The following is a 17,937-nucleotide window of genomic DNA, read 5'->3' on the forward strand; positions in this document are numbered from 1 at the left end:
CCACTGATTAGGGAATAACTCTTTATAATTATTCAAATTAAAAGAACAAAATCATATAATACTTTGTTAGATGTAATTGAATTGAAATTGAGATAAAATAAGGCATTAGACTTCTTTCTAAAAAAAAAAAAAAAAAAAAATAAATTTTTTTTTTTTTTTTTAAATTGGGAATTTTTTGCAACATTTTGGGAAAAAAGTATACTTTTTGGGATTGGGAACATAGCCGAATTTCGGCTATAAAATCGGGCCAAAAAAAACCCTGACATGCTAATCAGGGATGTCACTTTCCACCTATGGTCGATTTTAGTTTAGAAGTAACTTTGAAAGAAAGAATCCATAAAAGCAGAAAGTGCTGTCCTTAATTAGCCTGCATGGACTGCACAGGCCACTCTGGAAGGACACTTTAAGCACATGCATTAACCCTTTCAGTGCTGGAACCGAATTTTGAAGGTCTTTGCAAACAGTTTGGATCCAGATGAGACGCCACAGAACATGGCGTCTCATCTGGATCCAAACTGTTTGCTATTCTGATAGTATTCTTTGAAAAAAATCGAAGAAAATGCTTATTTTAGAAATTCAGCAGACGACATTTTAGCAGACGATAAATTTCCCAGCATGCAAAGGGTTAAACCAAATGTTCCCAGAACATGCACATATGATCTCTGATAACCTTGGTGACATATCACTTGTCTTGAAACAATAAAGACAACACAACTTACTTGTCTCTTTTCTCCAGGGTGGCAGTCAACTCCTGCAACAAGCAATTTAACATGACTATGCAGTGTTGTTGTTCTTATGTTCAAAATCTGGGCCAGTATTAGGCCCCTTTCTCAAATGAAAACTGTATATTTTTCCCAAATGAGACCTACAAATTCCAAATTGAAGGTTAAAAAAAAATTAAACAAGAGCACCGCCTTGCGGGTGCAGAACGCTCATCTATTTTCTTTTTAAAAGTGAAGGGACTCTCATTTTCAATCACAAAGGAGGGAGGGGTGGAGTGAAGAGGGGTGTATAGTGTGGGGTTGTGGACATTTATTACATTATCTTCCAAAAAAGCGAAAAAAAAAAATATATTTCAAACATAACCGTTTTAAAAAAAAAAATGGGGGGGGGGGGGTATAGTGTGAGGGTGTGGTGGTAATTTGTGAGATGATCTTAAAAAAAAAAAAAAAAAAAAAAAAAAAAAAAAAAAAATCAAAAAAAAATAATTGGGGGGGGGGGGTGGGGGTGGGGGGGGTGGGGGTATAGTGTGAGGGTGTGGTGGTCATTTGTGAGATGATCTTAAAAAAAAAAAAAAAATTAGGGGGGGGGGGAGGGGGGAGGAGGGGGGGGAGAGGGCACGGGGGATGGTTTGGGTGGAGTCTATTGTGGTATGTCAGGTAAGAGTAGTTTCATCAAAGTATCAATCAAATCTAATCATAAATAAAGAAGTTATGGCAATTTTAGCAAAATTTAATAATTTGACCTTAAGTGTCAAGGTCATTCAAAGGTCAAGGTAAAATTCAACTTGCCAGGTACAGTAACCTCATGATAGCATGAAAGTATTTGAAGTTTGAAAGCAATAGCCTTGATACTTAAGAAGTAAAGTGGATCGAAACACACAATTTAACCATATATTAAAAGTTACTAAGTCAAAAAAGGGCCATAATTCCGTAACAATGACAACCAGAGTTATGCAACTTGTCCTTTTACTGTACCCTTATGATAGTTTGTGAGTGTTCCAAGTATGAAAGCAATATCTATGATACTTTAGGGGTAAAGTGGACCAAAACATAAATCTTAACCAAATTTTCAATTTTCTAAGTATAAAGGGCCCATAATTCCGTCCAAATGCCAGTCAGAGTTACATAACTTTGCCTGCACGGTCCCCTTATGATAGTTCATAAGTGTTGCAAGTATGAAAGCAATAGCTTTGATACTGTAGGAATAAAGTGGACCTAAACACAAAACTTAATCAAATTTTCAATTTTCTAAGTATAAAAAGGGCACATAATTCTGTCAAAATGCCGGTCAGAGTTACATTACTTTGCCTGCACAGCTGTCCCCTTATGATAGTTAGTAAGTGTTGCAAGTATGAAAGCAATAGCTTTGATGCTTAAGGAATAAAATGGACCTAAACACAAAACTTAACCAAAATTTTCAATTTTCTAAGTATAAAAAGGGCACATAATTCTGTCAAAATGCACGCCAGAGTTATCTTACTTTGCCTGCCCAGTCCCCTCATGATAGTAAGTAAGTGTACCAAGTTTGAATGCAATAGCATTGATACTTACTGAGAAAAGTGGACCTAAACGCAAAACTTAACCAAAATTTTCAATTTTCTAAGTATAAAAAGGGCACATAATTCTGTCAAAATGCATGCCAGAGTTATCTAACTTTGCCTGCCCAGTCCCCTCATGATAGTAAGTAAGTGTACCAAGTTTGAATGCAATAGCATTGATACTTTCTGAGAAAAGTGGACCTAAACGCAAAACTTAACCGGACGCCAACGCCAACGCCGACACCAAGGTGATGACAATAGCTCATAATTTTTTTTCAAAAAATAGATGAGCTAAAAATTATCAACATTTAGTTAATCTCCCATCCAGCTCTACTAGTTACACAGTCGTCGAAATTCGCACTAGTCCGACAGCAAAAAACTAGTATTTTTTCTGTTCAGGCTTGTAGAAAATCCAATATAACAAGCCCGACGTGCTTGTAAAATTCAGAAAACAGAAAAAGAGTTCCACTTTCATTTTCAATATTTGTAAACAAAGTTTTGAGCCGCTCATATTAACTGCCGCTTATGTCTTTAACACCTTGCGCACACGTGCTGCGCAATCAGCCGATAATTGGATTACTGCGCATAAAGAGCATGGTTTTGTGGTTCCCGGATTACTATCATGTAAAATAAATGTTTTGCGTTGCGTTCGGGACACAGAGAGTAATGGCTGAACAGTTGTTATAGAAGAACGCCGCGGGGGCGATACCGAGGAGAAATGCGAATCTGAGGTAACTGTGATTGACGCATTTGTCAACTGGCTTTTTGTAGAATAACCTGGCACTTAATTGCTAATATATATTCTGGTGGTTCAAGTTTGCTCTCTTTCACATTGATATATTGGATACAGCTCTGTTCATTTTTTAATTTAACTTTTATGTACATATTTATAATTGTGATTTGATTGAAATCCGTGTGTGAAATAAATTTCTTCTTATTTCAGGATCCAAAAGAGGTTGGCTCAGATGACGAGGAAGCTGACTTGGACAAGGATGAAATTAATAAGAGATTTGTATTGTATTCTAAAGATTGAATAAATGAATGCTTCTTTGGATGTTTTATGTTATGTTTATCTGCACTTGAAAAAAAATGTTTGGGCTAGTAAAATCTGACTCGGGCTAGTACAAATTCCCATATTACTAGCCCGACCTGCTTGTAGATTTAAATCTGAATTTCAATGACTGGTTGCACATTCCATTTAGGCCTTGCTGGAGCACTGTAACTAATGAAGTGAATTATGTTGTTGTTATTTCAACACTTTGCACCAAATAGCAGAAACAGAATTTGTTTCAGTAAAATGACTTGTCTTTATCTGTTTCTCCTGGGCTCACCTTTGCTTGCCTGATCTTCCCCTCCAGCTCAGCTTTCTGTGTACCCAGGTCCTCTTTAAAGGCCTCCGTGAGATCACTGAGAGAGTTCACCTGCTCCTCCAGGCTGAGGATTCTCTAGAAACACAACATGACAATACCATGTTAGAGATTTCACCCTTTCCCACTTGGAAGCATAGTGAAAATGGCTATGTGCAAAGAACATAAAACCAGATCAGCCTGCGAGTAACTCGCAGTCTGTTGAGGTTTTATGCTTTTTGCTGCTCATCAGTATATAAGGTTTGGAGAAGAAGCCTAAAAAACTTGAATCTAGTAACAAAGGTCTTTAAATAAATTTAATTTTCTAAGGGACTACAAATGCGTGAAAATATATAAGTGGTAACGGTTAACTGACACCAAACCTACGTCAGGAGTGTTATTTAAGAACAACCTTTGGGGAGGAAAATGCTGTAACCCCTTACAGGGTTCAAATAAACTCTTCATTTGTATTTAGATCCAGCAAAGTTTACAACTACATGGGCATAATTTAGGTGAAGTCTGAGGGGAGGAAAATGCTTTCACTGATTTTTACAATCATTTTGCGTGCATAATGCAATGACAAAGCTTAAAACAGAAATTTAAATAAACACATTCTTAAACTTCATGACAAGATTTATTATGAAAACTTCACAATTAACATATTATGCACAGAAAACAGTATTGTGATCGAAAACAAAATGTGCAGCTATCCCTTTGAACAATGAAGGCAATCTTTTGTTTGAGCTCAATGTTTTTACCATTGAAATATGTTAAACACAGTAACAGTGTTCAACTAACGAAACTTTACCATGGGATCCGTAGTTCAATTTTTTTCACATGGAATACACTTTGCCTTACCAGTACAGTCGATCTTCCTTACCCATTCAGAAACTGGAATTGCTTTCTGATTCATATCCACTGTTGTTTCTATGTTTTTAACCATTCCCATTTAAAATTATTTTTCAATTCTGTGTGAATCTCCAAGATTTTATGAGATTCGTTTGTTCTTTCAATAATTTTCATTTTCACTCCACAAAGGCACCATTTGCACACGAGTTCCTTTGTTTTACATGCATGAAAAAGTCAATTCATTTCAAAAATATCTTGCATTTACCTTTCTCGCTTCCTCCATTTTGTCTTTGCTGTCTTGCTGGATTTTCACCATTTCCTTGTCAAGCTCCTCGTTGTACCTGCCTGTCATGGTCTCTATTGCTTGTCTGAAAAGAGAAAAAGTTATCCATTACCCTGTCATGGTCTCTATTGCTTGTCTGAAAAGAGAAAAAGTTATCCATTACCACTTACTGCAATAACTCTAAGTTTTTGGACACTTAACCCTTGGCATGCTGGGAAATTTATCGTCTGCTAAAATGTTGTCTGCTAAATTTCTAAAATTAGCATTTTCTTCGATTTTTTTCAAAGAATACTATCAGAATAGCAAACAGTTTGGATCCTGATGAGACGCCACGTGATGACATTAACCTAATTACAACAGGTGCATCATGCAAAAATGGGTCTTATAGCATATGCAATCAGGGTAGCTCTAGACCAGCCTGCGCATTTGCCCATTATAGTCAGGAGGTAGTGCCTACCCTGTCTGATATAACACAAGGCTTTATCTAGAAAAATAAATTAGCCTTCTTAACAAAATAACAAGCTTTTTTTCAAAAATTTAGTTTTTTCCAATACTCATGAGGCCTTATCGAGCATTTTTCACAAAATATCAAAGATTTTCTCACAACTTAGATTTAAACACACTCACGAGGCCTTGTCGAGCAGTTCCTGCTTCTGTCGCAGCTCTTCCTTGCACCTGGCAACCTCCATGTTCAACTCAATGTTCTAAAGAATAAACAAGAAATTTGTTGAATTGATATCCCTCGCCAATATGCTTCTGAACAGAAAAAATGTTGTATTTGACACTCAGCTAAAAAAGCATTTTTTTAAGATACAAAGGGCCATAACTCAGTTATTAACAGATGGTGTACAATGCCATTTGGCATGCATCATCCTCTTATCCATATATATATACTCATACCAAGTTTCAATGAAATCCACCAAAGCACTTCCAAGATATGGCTCCGAACACAAAAGTACCGAACGGACGGACGGAAAGATGGACGGACAACGCCAAAACAATATCCCTCCGCCTATTGCTGGGGATAAAAATAAACAATTTCAACCTCATGGTTTTAGATCCACCCTGAGTAAGGTTCCTTTTAACTTTGAAGGAAATTAAACTCTATATTCTGAAGAAAGGAATTACAAAATTCTATATGAGGTGCACTCTGATAAACAAGGGCTTTATGCATGTACGTAAAGTGTTGACCCAGTTCAGCCTGTGCTAATCAGGGACAACACTTTCCGCTTTTGAAGTATGTTTGTTTATGGAGGTCTCATCTGCATGGGAACCTAGTCTAAGCGGAAAGTGTCATTTCTGACTAGCCTGTGCAGATCACACAGGCTAATCTGGGATGACACTTCACACACATGCAGTAAGCCCTATTTATATTGAGTTCAGAGCATATACTATTTTTTGTTCCTTCAAAAGAAGCATCCATTTTACGTTCAAGAGAATCTCCCCATAAAGAAATTCTTTGAAATCATGCAGTGTACATGTGTATGCCTAAAAACTGAACTCACTAATCCTAAGCCCAGCTTTTTCATCACCCTTCTACTAATTATTTAAATTTTCTCAAACATGGTTAAAACAAACACTCTTTTTCCCCAAAATGAGAGCATAACGATCCCAACTCCAAGAGGTGTGAAATAGATCTGTCCATTAGAACTTGCGTTTCTTTAGCATGTGAATAGTATATTGATTTTAAGCGATATACCATACATTTTATACAATATTTAAAGGGTGAATACAAAATCAAAATTTTCAGACAGGTTTCAATAATTACAAATTACTATTTCTGTTCCGTTTACAAAATGAAATCAACAGTTTAATATTATGCTATAAATGGAGAACAATGTCATGACATATACCAACTATATCATAATCACCCTCAGCGATTTTTTTCCTTTTTTATAAAGTACCGGAAAATGGCACTTTCTCAAAGAGGAAAACAGTACAAATTTCCCAATTTGCTGTCCAAAAATATCCCTTTTTTTAAAAATAAAATGCAACATTGAGTTAGTTTCCCATAATGCAGCTCTATGGCTTGAACCTAAGTAAATATAATATTGACAACTTGACAACACTTTGTTATCAATTATAAAGTATTCGGAGTAAAAAATCTATTACACCATTTTTCCAATATGAAGACTTCACAACGTGAATTTTGCAAATAACAGGGTTTCTCGCACACATTTTTCCCAATTAGGCTGGTACCGTACCTTTTACCTGCTACATGTACTTACATACTTAATCACATCCTGGTCCCTATCCCTTGTATTAACACGCTCCTCATAAAAGTAGATCCGCAGCTTCAGGTTGAAATTCTCCTTTTTGAGTTCAGCTATCTCTTTGTTGACCTCTTTCGCCGTTGGACCCCGGACTGGCGACTTGCGCCCAGTGTTCATCTTCTCCATCACTGTATCAGAGAAACAACTGAGCTTATTTCATGTTCATACAGTTGGCACAGGCTAATGAGGGACGACACTTTCCGCCTTAACTGATAAGGCCTTCCCTGAGCGAGGCTAATATTTTTTACAAGATGTGAGCCCTAATAGGTGATATTATACCAAAGCGAAAAAAAAAAAAGTTTGCGTTTTGGTGTAACAAAACCTGCTATATCGCTGCCTTTTTCAGGTTATTTGGGGGAAATTGCAATTTCGACATATTGGGAATATTTTCCCAAGAAAAGTCCACTGATTTGGAAAAGACTAATTTAATATAGCTCTTTTATATTACACTTCATATTATTTACTTTTTTTTTTTTTAAATTGGTGGGGGTGGGAGTTCAAATTGGGATTTTTTGGTACCATTTAGGTTTGGGAAACGGTCTACACATCAGTCTCTGGAAAGGGAAACAATCTTGTTCATGAGAGCTTGTTGTAAACAATCTGAACTATGAATTAACAGAATTTAATCATCCAAATATAACTGTTAGCTTCATATGCCATTTAACTCTTTCCCACTTGGCAGCTGCTGTAAGTGAAAATGGCTCAGTGCAAACAGCATAAAACCAGAACAGCCTGCAAGTAACACACAGTGTGTTCCGGTTTTAAGCTGCTTGTAGCTCATCAGTATATAAGGGTTGGAATTTGGAATTGGAAATGAAGCCTATAAACTTGATTCTAGTAAGAAAGGTCTTTAATTATCTGTCGAAGAGACTACACGTTTGAAATAACAACAAGAGATGTGTTTGTCAGAAACACATTGCCCTCTACTGCACCGCTTTGATTTATTAATTGTTTTTTATCATTTGGCAGGTACAGATAATTATCTCCCTTTGAAGCTTATTACTTCCCTTGGATTTTTTTTTTTACCTTTGACCTTGAAGGATGACCTTGACCTTTCAGCACTCAAAATGTGCAGCTCCATGAGATACACATGCTTGCCAAATATCAAGTTGCTATCTGAAGGGACATAGAAGGTATGAGCATTTTTCGAAACCTGAACACAAGTGTGACGGAAAGACAGACAGATGGTCCGATCACTATATGCCCTCCTTCGGGGGCATAAAAATAAATCCCCCAAAAATAACTGTTAGCTACATCTGCCATTTAAGTCTTCAATCAGCATCTATTGGCCCAATAAGGAAGACAAGAATAACTTACTGGGGGGCGCTGTTCCGATTTCACCATATGTCACCTCCCCCAGTAGATTGGCATTGCAACTGAAATATAAACAGAAATAATTTGGTATTTTGCAGAGGAGTGATTTACGAACCACCTCAGGGCAGGAAAATGCTCTACCCCCCCCCCCCCCCCTTATAGAGTTCAACTTAACTCTTCATTTTTATATAGATCGAGCAAAATTAATATATATATATATACTTGTAAAATTAGTTGAAATTGTAAGGGAGAAAATCAGCGGAAAGGAGCAGAAAACACACCCCTGATTTCGCCAGTTAATAAGACATTAAGCTTGTGGAACTTTAAAATTTGTGTTTGAATTAAACGCAATATATTCATCTAAGAGACCACAGATAAATATTTAAACAGATATGGTTGTAATTTGTTTTAGTATAATTATACAGGCAACACATGTGCCTTTTTGAACTTAAAAAAAAATCATGTTTCAATTTTAACAAGAGATGTGTTTGTCAGAAACACAATGCCCCCTAATGCGCCGTTCTTTTTTTCTTTTTTTGACCTTTTACCTTGAAGGATGACCTTGACCTTTCACCACTCAAAATGTGCAGCTCCATGAGATACACATGCATGCCAAATATCAAGTTGCTATGTTCAATATTTCAAAAGTTATTTCAATACTTTAATGTAAGGTTAAAGTTTTGGTGACAGAATGACGGAATGACAGACAGACAGGCCAAAAACAATACACTGTATACCCCCGATCATTCGATCCGGAGGCATAAAAACTACATAGCACTAAAGATACAATTAATTTCTGTCTAATTTCACACAAATTATAATGAAAGACAAGTCTACATTTCTCTATAAACAATTCACTTTTTTGTAAAAAGTTTGTGTACCAGAATTATTTTTATTCAATGCTTTTCTGTGGTTTATACGAAAATATCAGTGATTTAAAAGCCCCAATTCACTGTTTTAAACAGTGAAACATAACAGTGAAAATAATAAATAATTGTTCACTGTTCAGCATGTCATTTTTTTTATGTCAATACGTCTTTTAACAGCAATATTCTCCAGTTTAACTCTTTGAAATGTAAACAAATGGTGGAAAAAAAAAACATTAAAAAAATGTTTGATTTTTAAATGGATTATGAATTTGTATTCACTCGTGATTATAAAAAAATATTTTGGCTATTTTCACCAGTGAATATTGTTATAATCTCTGTTCACTCATGAATTAAAATGGATAATCTACCAAAATTAACAAATATCCTCTATTTATTAATAAATTTTCAACACAGCAAATGACTTCTCCATGACGCACTGTACATCATGTATTGAGCATGTATCAAGTACATGCACTTACTACTTGAAACAACAATACATTTATGAGGTCAACTTCCTTAAAAGTAAATAATATGAAGCCACATCTCTATACTTGCCCTAAACTGGTAGCCATGATTTAGCATCAAAATACATCCAAACACACAAGTGCCTTAGTTTATATTCAATTTCCAAGCACCATGGCTTAGCCAATGACTTAATCGGTATGTTATAATATTCCAAATACAGATTTCATAAACATCTATTTGCTTCATATAAAACAAACAAAAGTTTTATCTCCTTTTTTAGTTCAAACAGTACATGTATTTTGAAACAAACTTTGTCCAATAACTGTATAAAACATTTGATGACTTGTAAAGGATTTCATTATTTTCAAACGGTACAAGCACATTCTCAGGAATCACACAACACATTTCCTTTAAAACTATTAAATGGACATGATTTGCAAGCCTGCTGTTGTTGTTTTCATAGACTGCACACTATGTATTTATATAATGCAATACACTAAACATCAGCATTCAACATTAATCCAACAGAAAACTACACTTTTCCCATTTTTATGATTTTAAGATAAACAATGCAAACAACAGCTGTACTTCCATGATCTGATCCTGATACATCATGTATATTATATTCCGTCTTATCAAGTATAATTATACACACAATACATGGTCGGTGTGGTAATTATACAGCCGAGAGTCTGAAGTAACCTTTCACAATGACTTCACCATCAGTAGATCCCTATCACCACTAATCAGTATAGTGTACTATCAATACTAACCAGCACTTTCAACACTATCCATTAACACTTCTCAACACTGATACCATACTTGTCCTATTAAGACTGCCTCATTTGCAGATCATCGCTTTGACCTTGAAGGATGACCTTGACCTTTCACCATTAAAAATGTGCAGCTCAATGAGATATTGCCAAAATTATGGCAAATGTTAAAGTTGGGGAAAACCAAGCAACAAACCAACAGACAGGGCAAAAACAATATGTCCCCCACTATGGTGGTGGGGGACGTAAAAATCAATGGAAAGCAACAAATTTAACACTTCATCTGTAGGTGATGTAGGTAAACACTCATACCAAAATCAGCTCATCAGTTGAAAGTGTTGCTTAAAAACTCGGAAAATGGTTATTAAAGAGAAAATGTCTTAGTCCACAGCCAATATCTTTGCCAAAAATGAATGGACCCTATCGAATTTCACACTTCACCCGTAGGTAGGCTCACATACATGTACCAAATATCAGCTAAATATCTGAAAGCATTGCGTTAAAAACCTTCAGAAAACAGGCATTTTCGAGAAAATGTCCAAGTCCATAGCCCATAAAATATCAGCTGAATATCGGACAGACGATTGCATAGCCAAATACATGTACAAGTTTATTTATTTATTTGTTTGCGCGGGGGGGGGGGGGGGATATCCAAGACATAACCCATACTTGAATGAGAAATCACAAAGCATACAGCAAGCACATGTAAAGGATATTTCCTTCAAATAAGCAGTTTTGCCAACAAGGCACCAGCAAATGATCTCTCAAACAGCACTTAATTGCTATGCATTTCCCTACCATCTTAACGAAGTGACATAAGAAGAACCACTTTCAATGCAAAACTATTGATCAAGCCCAAAGGCTGGACAATTTGCCTGAGGGCTGGAATGGGTGCTGATACTTCTGTGTCAGAAGCAGGGTCACATTTGCTTTCTGAGTAAATAGCTTTGAGTGAAGCTTTCACAAGATTGCTTATACAAAATGCAGCTTATTTTATTTAAAAATCGTTAAAAAAATGACATATTTTGGGGCACCATTTCATTTAGGCCTAGCTGGGGATCTGATATTGAACATGGTTAGAACAGTCCAATATCAATGTACCTTATTAAAGGACTGCTCAATCAATTACAGATTTCATCTACATGTAAAAGTCTTATATTGAATTACTTGCAGTTAAAGATCTGATAAAATTTCAATTTATTTGAGACTGAGTAACAATGAAGACACACCAAGCCATTGGTGACTTAACCCGTTCCCCATAAGAAGCAAAGTGAAAATGGCTTTTGCAACCATCATAAAACCAGAACAGCCTGCGAGTTACTCACAGTCTGTTCAGGTTTTATGCTGTTTGCTGCTCATCAGTATCTAAGGGTTGGAAATGATGCCTTTACAACTTTAATTTAGTAAGAAAGGTCTTCAATTAAATATAACCTTCTAAGGGACTACAAATGAGTGGAAATACATAATTATTTAAGTGGGAAAGGGTTAAATATTAAAATTTTAGAGGTCGTAGTGGATATGGTGTCTGCTACATTAAGCTACCGGGTGATCTTGGGTATGATCCCCACTGTTTGAATTAACTTTGAATCTCCCAAAAGACACCAAGTACTGGTTCTACCCAGGAAACGGTGGGGTGTTTATTTAAGTCTTGAGCTTTTGATGCAATCGACCCGAAATAAATAGGTTTTAAACTTAACAAATTACTTAAGTCTTCTTAATTATTAATAAAATAGTTTGCTACACCAAAGTCTGGTATCATTAAATCAAATAAGGATTTTAAGTATTGATTCTTAAAAAAAAGTCAATTACCCTTACCAGTCATCTATTATTGTTTACACAAATATTTTAAATCCCATTCCCCATACAAACAATATTAGTCCACCAACTGTCACAAACACTTAGTGTCATCTTACAATTCAAAAGTCATAAAACAATGAAAATCTTTTTTCTTCTGTTTACATTCTAAGGGCAGTAAAGCTTGTATTAATTAGATAAAAGCCATAACAGCTTAAATGGCAATAACATGACGTGGACCTTAACTTGCTTTGAATCCAGACACAATACCTTTCTCTGATGATTACGATAAGACACTTATTTCGGAAAAGAAAACTTCAGTAAATAAGTTTGAAACTTTACAATCCCCTTATAAATTAATGAATGGATAAAGGTTTGTGTATGTTATAATAACTATCTGAAGTTGTATATAAATTGTATATTGATTTATACAGACCTCAATAAAGACACATACATGTATCAATGGTTTTACCTGTCACATTCAGGGGTGGCGAAATCAAATGTCCGAGTTGCCCGAGTCGTACATTTGCTTGTCTGGGCAACTGATTTTTTTCAATTAAGTTGTCCGTGGACAACAAGTTTTTTAAAAGTCGGGTCCAGGTATACAAAAAAAAAACACTGTATTAAAGCCTTAATTAAGTTTTACAACCGGATGTTGACACGTCATTACATTGACAGTGCTATTTACGGAGCAATCAAGCTAAAATACATGCACTCTCCTGCGCAGTGATCTCCCTTATTCTATAAGAGACCGGGAGCATGCCGCATTTTCAACATTCAGCCCGACTGTTAGACAGTGTACAGACTGGTTTCTTTATTTTTACAATCAGACGGAAATAAAAAGTATCAAACTAAGATAATCAAAACACGGTCTACCTTGTTATTTAAGACGACATTAATGGTAAAGATGGAACATTTTGTTTTTTTAAATCTTCAACAACAAAGCAGAAACCCGAAGCTTTGAGCAGTCCACCTCCCAAAAAAAACTAGATTATGATAAAAAATATGATCTAAGTAAACGCACCAGAACTTTTCAAGAAACTTGGCTAACAGATTTTCAATGGTTACCAGTTGATGATAATCAAATTGCTACCAGTAGCGGTGCAGAGCCTCAGTCTGATGAGGTCCACATATTGGACTAGTTTAATTTGTTAAGATTACGATGTACACTGCAACTCCAATATATCACGGTCCGTTATATCGCGTTGTCCAATATATCGCGAATCGGCTATGGCTCCCAAAAATCTGACGAGCATAATCCTTAAATAAAATGTTTTTATCTGAGAATTTGATGCATTAAAATCCGTTTCAAGCAAGTATTTTTCCCTTTTTTTCACCAACTTTAATCCAACAGTCATAATCCAGTTTTGACCAGATTGTTTGCTTACATTGTACATCACATTAACACCTGTGTACTGCCATAAACAAAAGACCCATTTGTCAAACATGACAGGTCATTTCGGGTGTTACAATTCTCTATTGAATTTGCTTTGAACTGCCGAAACACACCAGTGCACACATGAAGGTGTACACAATTATAACAGTAAATGTCACAAGTCAATACTGACCTATCTCAACAATCTGTGTGCGTTAGATACAGTATACAGTATAGATCAGTTAGTCACAATGCTCTACTATTAAACGCCATGCTGTGCATGCTTTTCATGAGAAATGAATGACGTCATTTTGTACATGGGTCTAATTTGTGCATGCTTTCTTGAACAATAAAACTCGGCAATGTTTTTCGGATTAAAAATTTAATTATACGCATTTGAAAATACTCACATGGAATAATGTTTTGTGTTATACCAATTAATGACATAATAAGGTTGGTTAATAGCGTGTTTTGAGATTGCATAATGATGCTAGTGTATACATATACATGCATACATAAACTGACAATTTATATAGCGCGCCGGATATATCACGGTCGCGATCTTTGGACCCCTTCAACCGCGATATATTGGAGTTGCAGTGTACTTATGTTCAACACATGTTTTAATAACACTAGCTTTGCAAGATTAAAAGTTTGAGGAAGTCTTTATATTGTTTATAATATACTGCTATAATGAATGTACCATTGAAATACAACTATAAACAAAACAAGCAAATCATACTCATTTTGATATATTCCACATTATTTTACATTAATCAATAAATGCGTTCATAATTTATATAAACAATTACGGACAAGTGTAGTTCAGCAACGGACAAGTTAAATTTCCTAAATGGCTGTCCGTGGACTAGTATAGTTTTTTGAGATTTCGCCACCCCTGACATTTACAACATTCGTTGAAATGTTTCTAAAATATCTAGTTTTCGAGTATTTTGTGTTTAAATATTTAATATGGTAAACATCACGCGCAAAAAAAACATGGTGACGTCACGCTTAGGCTAGCTTCCATCTTGTTAAGACACACAGAAATCAAGTTACTCGTTATTAATTCAATACATAAAGACGAAATTATGCTGTTTAAATAATAATGTTTAAACAAACAGTTCTTTACGTGTATTTGGTATTTTATTAATAGAAAAAAAGTATATTTTATTAATAGAAAATAGTAAATGCATGCGCAGATAGCAACTGACGGATATTCGAGGTCACGTGGTCATCTACCCTTATATCTTTTGGGATATTAGGTTACCTGGTTATCGGGCTGATTTAAAGGCATGTGACAGGATAAAATGTACATCAAGAAATTCAACTGATCTAAGAAGGCAGTGTTCACAAGTTACACATTAGACTTACAAAGTAAAGAAAACTGCCTCACGTGACAAACATACCTTTGAACAAACAACAATCATTTTCAATCTCATCCCATATATCATGAGTTAACCCTTTCCCACTCAGAAGCAAAGTGAAAATGGCTTTTTCAACCAGCATAAAACCAGAACAGCCTGCCAGTAACTCGCAGTCTTTTCAGGTTTTATGCTGTTTATGTTCATCAGTATCTAAGGTTTGTAAACATAGCCTTTAAAATTAGAATTTAGTATGAAATGTCTTTAATTATTTTTTTTTTTATCATTTTCAAACTCATCCTAGATATCATAAGTTAACACAATTTTAAATGTCCACAGCAAGTTTCATGGGTTGGTCAAAAATATGACAGGTATCGTGTTAAAACGGTTTTATTATAACAGCGCCATCACACTACTTTGGTGGAAGGGGGTGGGTCTGCAGCCCTTAGGGAGGGGGATTTTTCGCGGCGTTTCCCTTTTTGGGGATTTTTTTACTTACTCTATCATTATTACATTTGTACATGTTTGCACAATATTCATTGCATTTTTCATAATTTAATATGTTTGCAAAGATTAAATTGAAATAGAATTGAGATATAATAATCATGAGACACATCGTTCTATTAAAAAAAATATTTTTTTTTTTTTAATTTTTTTTTTAGGGGGGAATTTTTCCCCCCAAAAGGGGAAAAAAGTATACTTTTCAGGTGGGGGACTGCCGCCGAATTTCAGGGGGCAGATTTAATAGATTGAGGGCCCTGTATAACCACAACTGCTCAGAACCTATGGCTCAAATATGACTTCTTCCATTTTAACCAAAATTCCCTAAAATTGTTAGAAAAAGCCCTGCATTATTGCTGTTTGTTTTTTTTATTTATGGGGGAGGGGAGGGCAGGCCTTGAAGAATTTTTTCAGAGCCACTAGCCCTGCAGGGCAAGTAGGCCCGACAATCCACTCGCCCTTCACTTTAATCTACTCACCCTTCGAGTTTTAATATTTCAGACGAACTATCACTGAGAGACACGCTTGATTGACAAATGGTTACAATATGGTAAATATGGTAAATTTTGGCTAAGGCTTCTGATCACGAATTATTCTGTTTATTAACAATTATTTTTTTCTGTTTATTTTTAATTAAATATAAGAAGTATTATAATTAACCAGTTATGTATTTTTTTTTGTATTGATATTTACATAAAAATGAAATTTTATTCTTCACAGAATGACCAATATATTTAACTGTTGTTTTTTTTCACTTTTAATTGATTAGCTAAGAGCAATGACACCTACGAAAAGAGCGCAGCCGATTTCGAGAATTATTTTTACTGTTCCCGTGACGTCATTTTTCATTGTCAAAACGAAAGTGCAGTGTCTTTGTGTACTAAACCTTTTTTTCGTTCGTTCGAAAAATTGTTCGCAATTTGTATCCATGTGGCAGGAGTTCTGGAACTGAATTTATATTTCTCAACTTGAAAAACAGCACTCGCCCGGTCGGTTGAGTATTTAACAAACTTTACTTGCCCGACCGTCAACTTCACTCGCATATGCAAGCGGTCGAGTGGATTCTTCAAGGCCTGGAGGGGGGTTTTAACTTTAAAAAGAACAAGATGTGTTTGTGAAACACAATGTCCCCCTATATGATGTTTGACATTGTAGGATGACCTTGACCTTGTGAAGGATGACCTTGACCTTTCACCACTCAAAATGTGCAGCTCCATGAGATACACATGCATGCCAAATATCAAGTTGCTATCTTCAATATTGCAAAAGTATTCATAAAATAAGCGATTTGGGCCACATATATTTGACCTCTGACCTTGAAGGATGACCTTGACCTTGACCTTTCACCACTCAAAATGAGCAGCTCCATGAGATGCACATGCATGCCAAATATCAAGTTGCTATCTTCAATATTGCAAAAGTATTCATAAAATGAGCGATTTTGGCCACATATAATTGACCTCTGACCTTGAAGGATGACCTTGACCTTGACCTTCAGGCTTTTTCCGCTCCATTTTGGGAAAACGCCACACTGGAATTTTGGGAATTTCGCGTCGTGAAAACCCCCATTTTGGGAAAAAAATTAATCGCAAAATTGGCTCAATTGGGAAAAATTATCGCATGTAAATTATTTAAAACAGTGTTTCTTAGAAAAGAAGCCGTTAACTGGTAAATAACGACTATTTTGATAACTTATTATTAAAATTTTACAAAATATTATGAACATGTGTGATTAGTGCAGGTTTTTTAATCTGAATTTGGGAAAAAGGCTTGGCCTTTTTGAGGTGAAAAAAATCGCGGGAAGCGCCGGATTTTGAGGAAAAAAAGGAAAGTCTTAAATAATCATTAACATATTTTACAGTTCTTAAAACAAATTCAAGGCAACAGATAATTTAATTATGCAATACTTTCTATTTTCTACACCAGATCAGGTCAACTTATATATTTAAAAAAAAATAAAAAAAAAAAAAAAAATATTTTTTTTATTTTTTTTTTTAATTGGGAATTTTTTTTTCAATTGGGAAAAAAACAACCAGATTTGCATTGGGAATGTGGCCGAATTTCGGACCCGTGGCATAGGGCGGAAAAAGCCTGACCTTTCACCACTCAAAATGTGCAGCTCCATGAGATACACATGCATGCCAAATATCAAGTTGCTATCTTCAATATTGCAAAAGTATTCATAAAATGAGCGATTTTGGCCACATATATTTGACCTCTGACCTTGAAGGATGACCTTGACCTTGACCTTTCACCACTCAAAATGTGCAGCTTCATGAGATACACATGCATGCCAAATATGAAGTTGCTATCTTCAATATAGCAAAAGTTATTGCAAAATGTTAAAGTTGGCGCAAACAGACAGACAGACCAACAGACAGGGCAAAAACAATTATGTCCCCCACTACTATAGTGGGGGACATAAAAAGTTGTAGCAAAATAAACTTATATTTAGCTGAATTTGCTGTTCT

At 35.4% G+C, this 17,937-nt stretch overlaps 1 protein-coding gene across 3 annotated transcripts in view; it reads right to left on the reverse strand.

Moving 5' to 3' along the window:
* LOC127836826 (uncharacterized) overlaps positions 1 to 17,937 on the reverse strand; it is a 195,695-nt gene that overhangs the window by 165,905 nt on the left and 11,853 nt on the right. For all 3 annotated transcript variants that reach the window (XM_052363433.1, XM_052363432.1, XM_052363431.1), the window contains exons 2-7: positions 8,329 to 8,387; positions 6,967 to 7,139; positions 5,366 to 5,442; positions 4,721 to 4,823; positions 3,592 to 3,705; positions 720 to 751 (exon numbers count right to left, since the gene is read on the reverse strand). In XM_052363433.1, the coding sequence (XP_052219393.1) occupies positions 720 to 751; positions 3,592 to 3,705; positions 4,721 to 4,823; positions 5,366 to 5,442; positions 6,967 to 7,139; positions 8,329 to 8,387 (558 nt within the window). The remainder of the gene's footprint in view (positions 1 to 719; positions 752 to 3,591; positions 3,706 to 4,720; positions 4,824 to 5,365; positions 5,443 to 6,966; positions 7,140 to 8,328; positions 8,388 to 17,937) is intronic.

The sequence above is a fragment of the Dreissena polymorpha genome, chromosome 7 (genome assembly GCF_020536995.1).
Source record: "Dreissena polymorpha isolate Duluth1 chromosome 7, UMN_Dpol_1.0, whole genome shotgun sequence".
Classification (NCBI taxonomy): Eukaryota; Metazoa; Mollusca; class Bivalvia; order Myida; family Dreissenidae; genus Dreissena; species Dreissena polymorpha.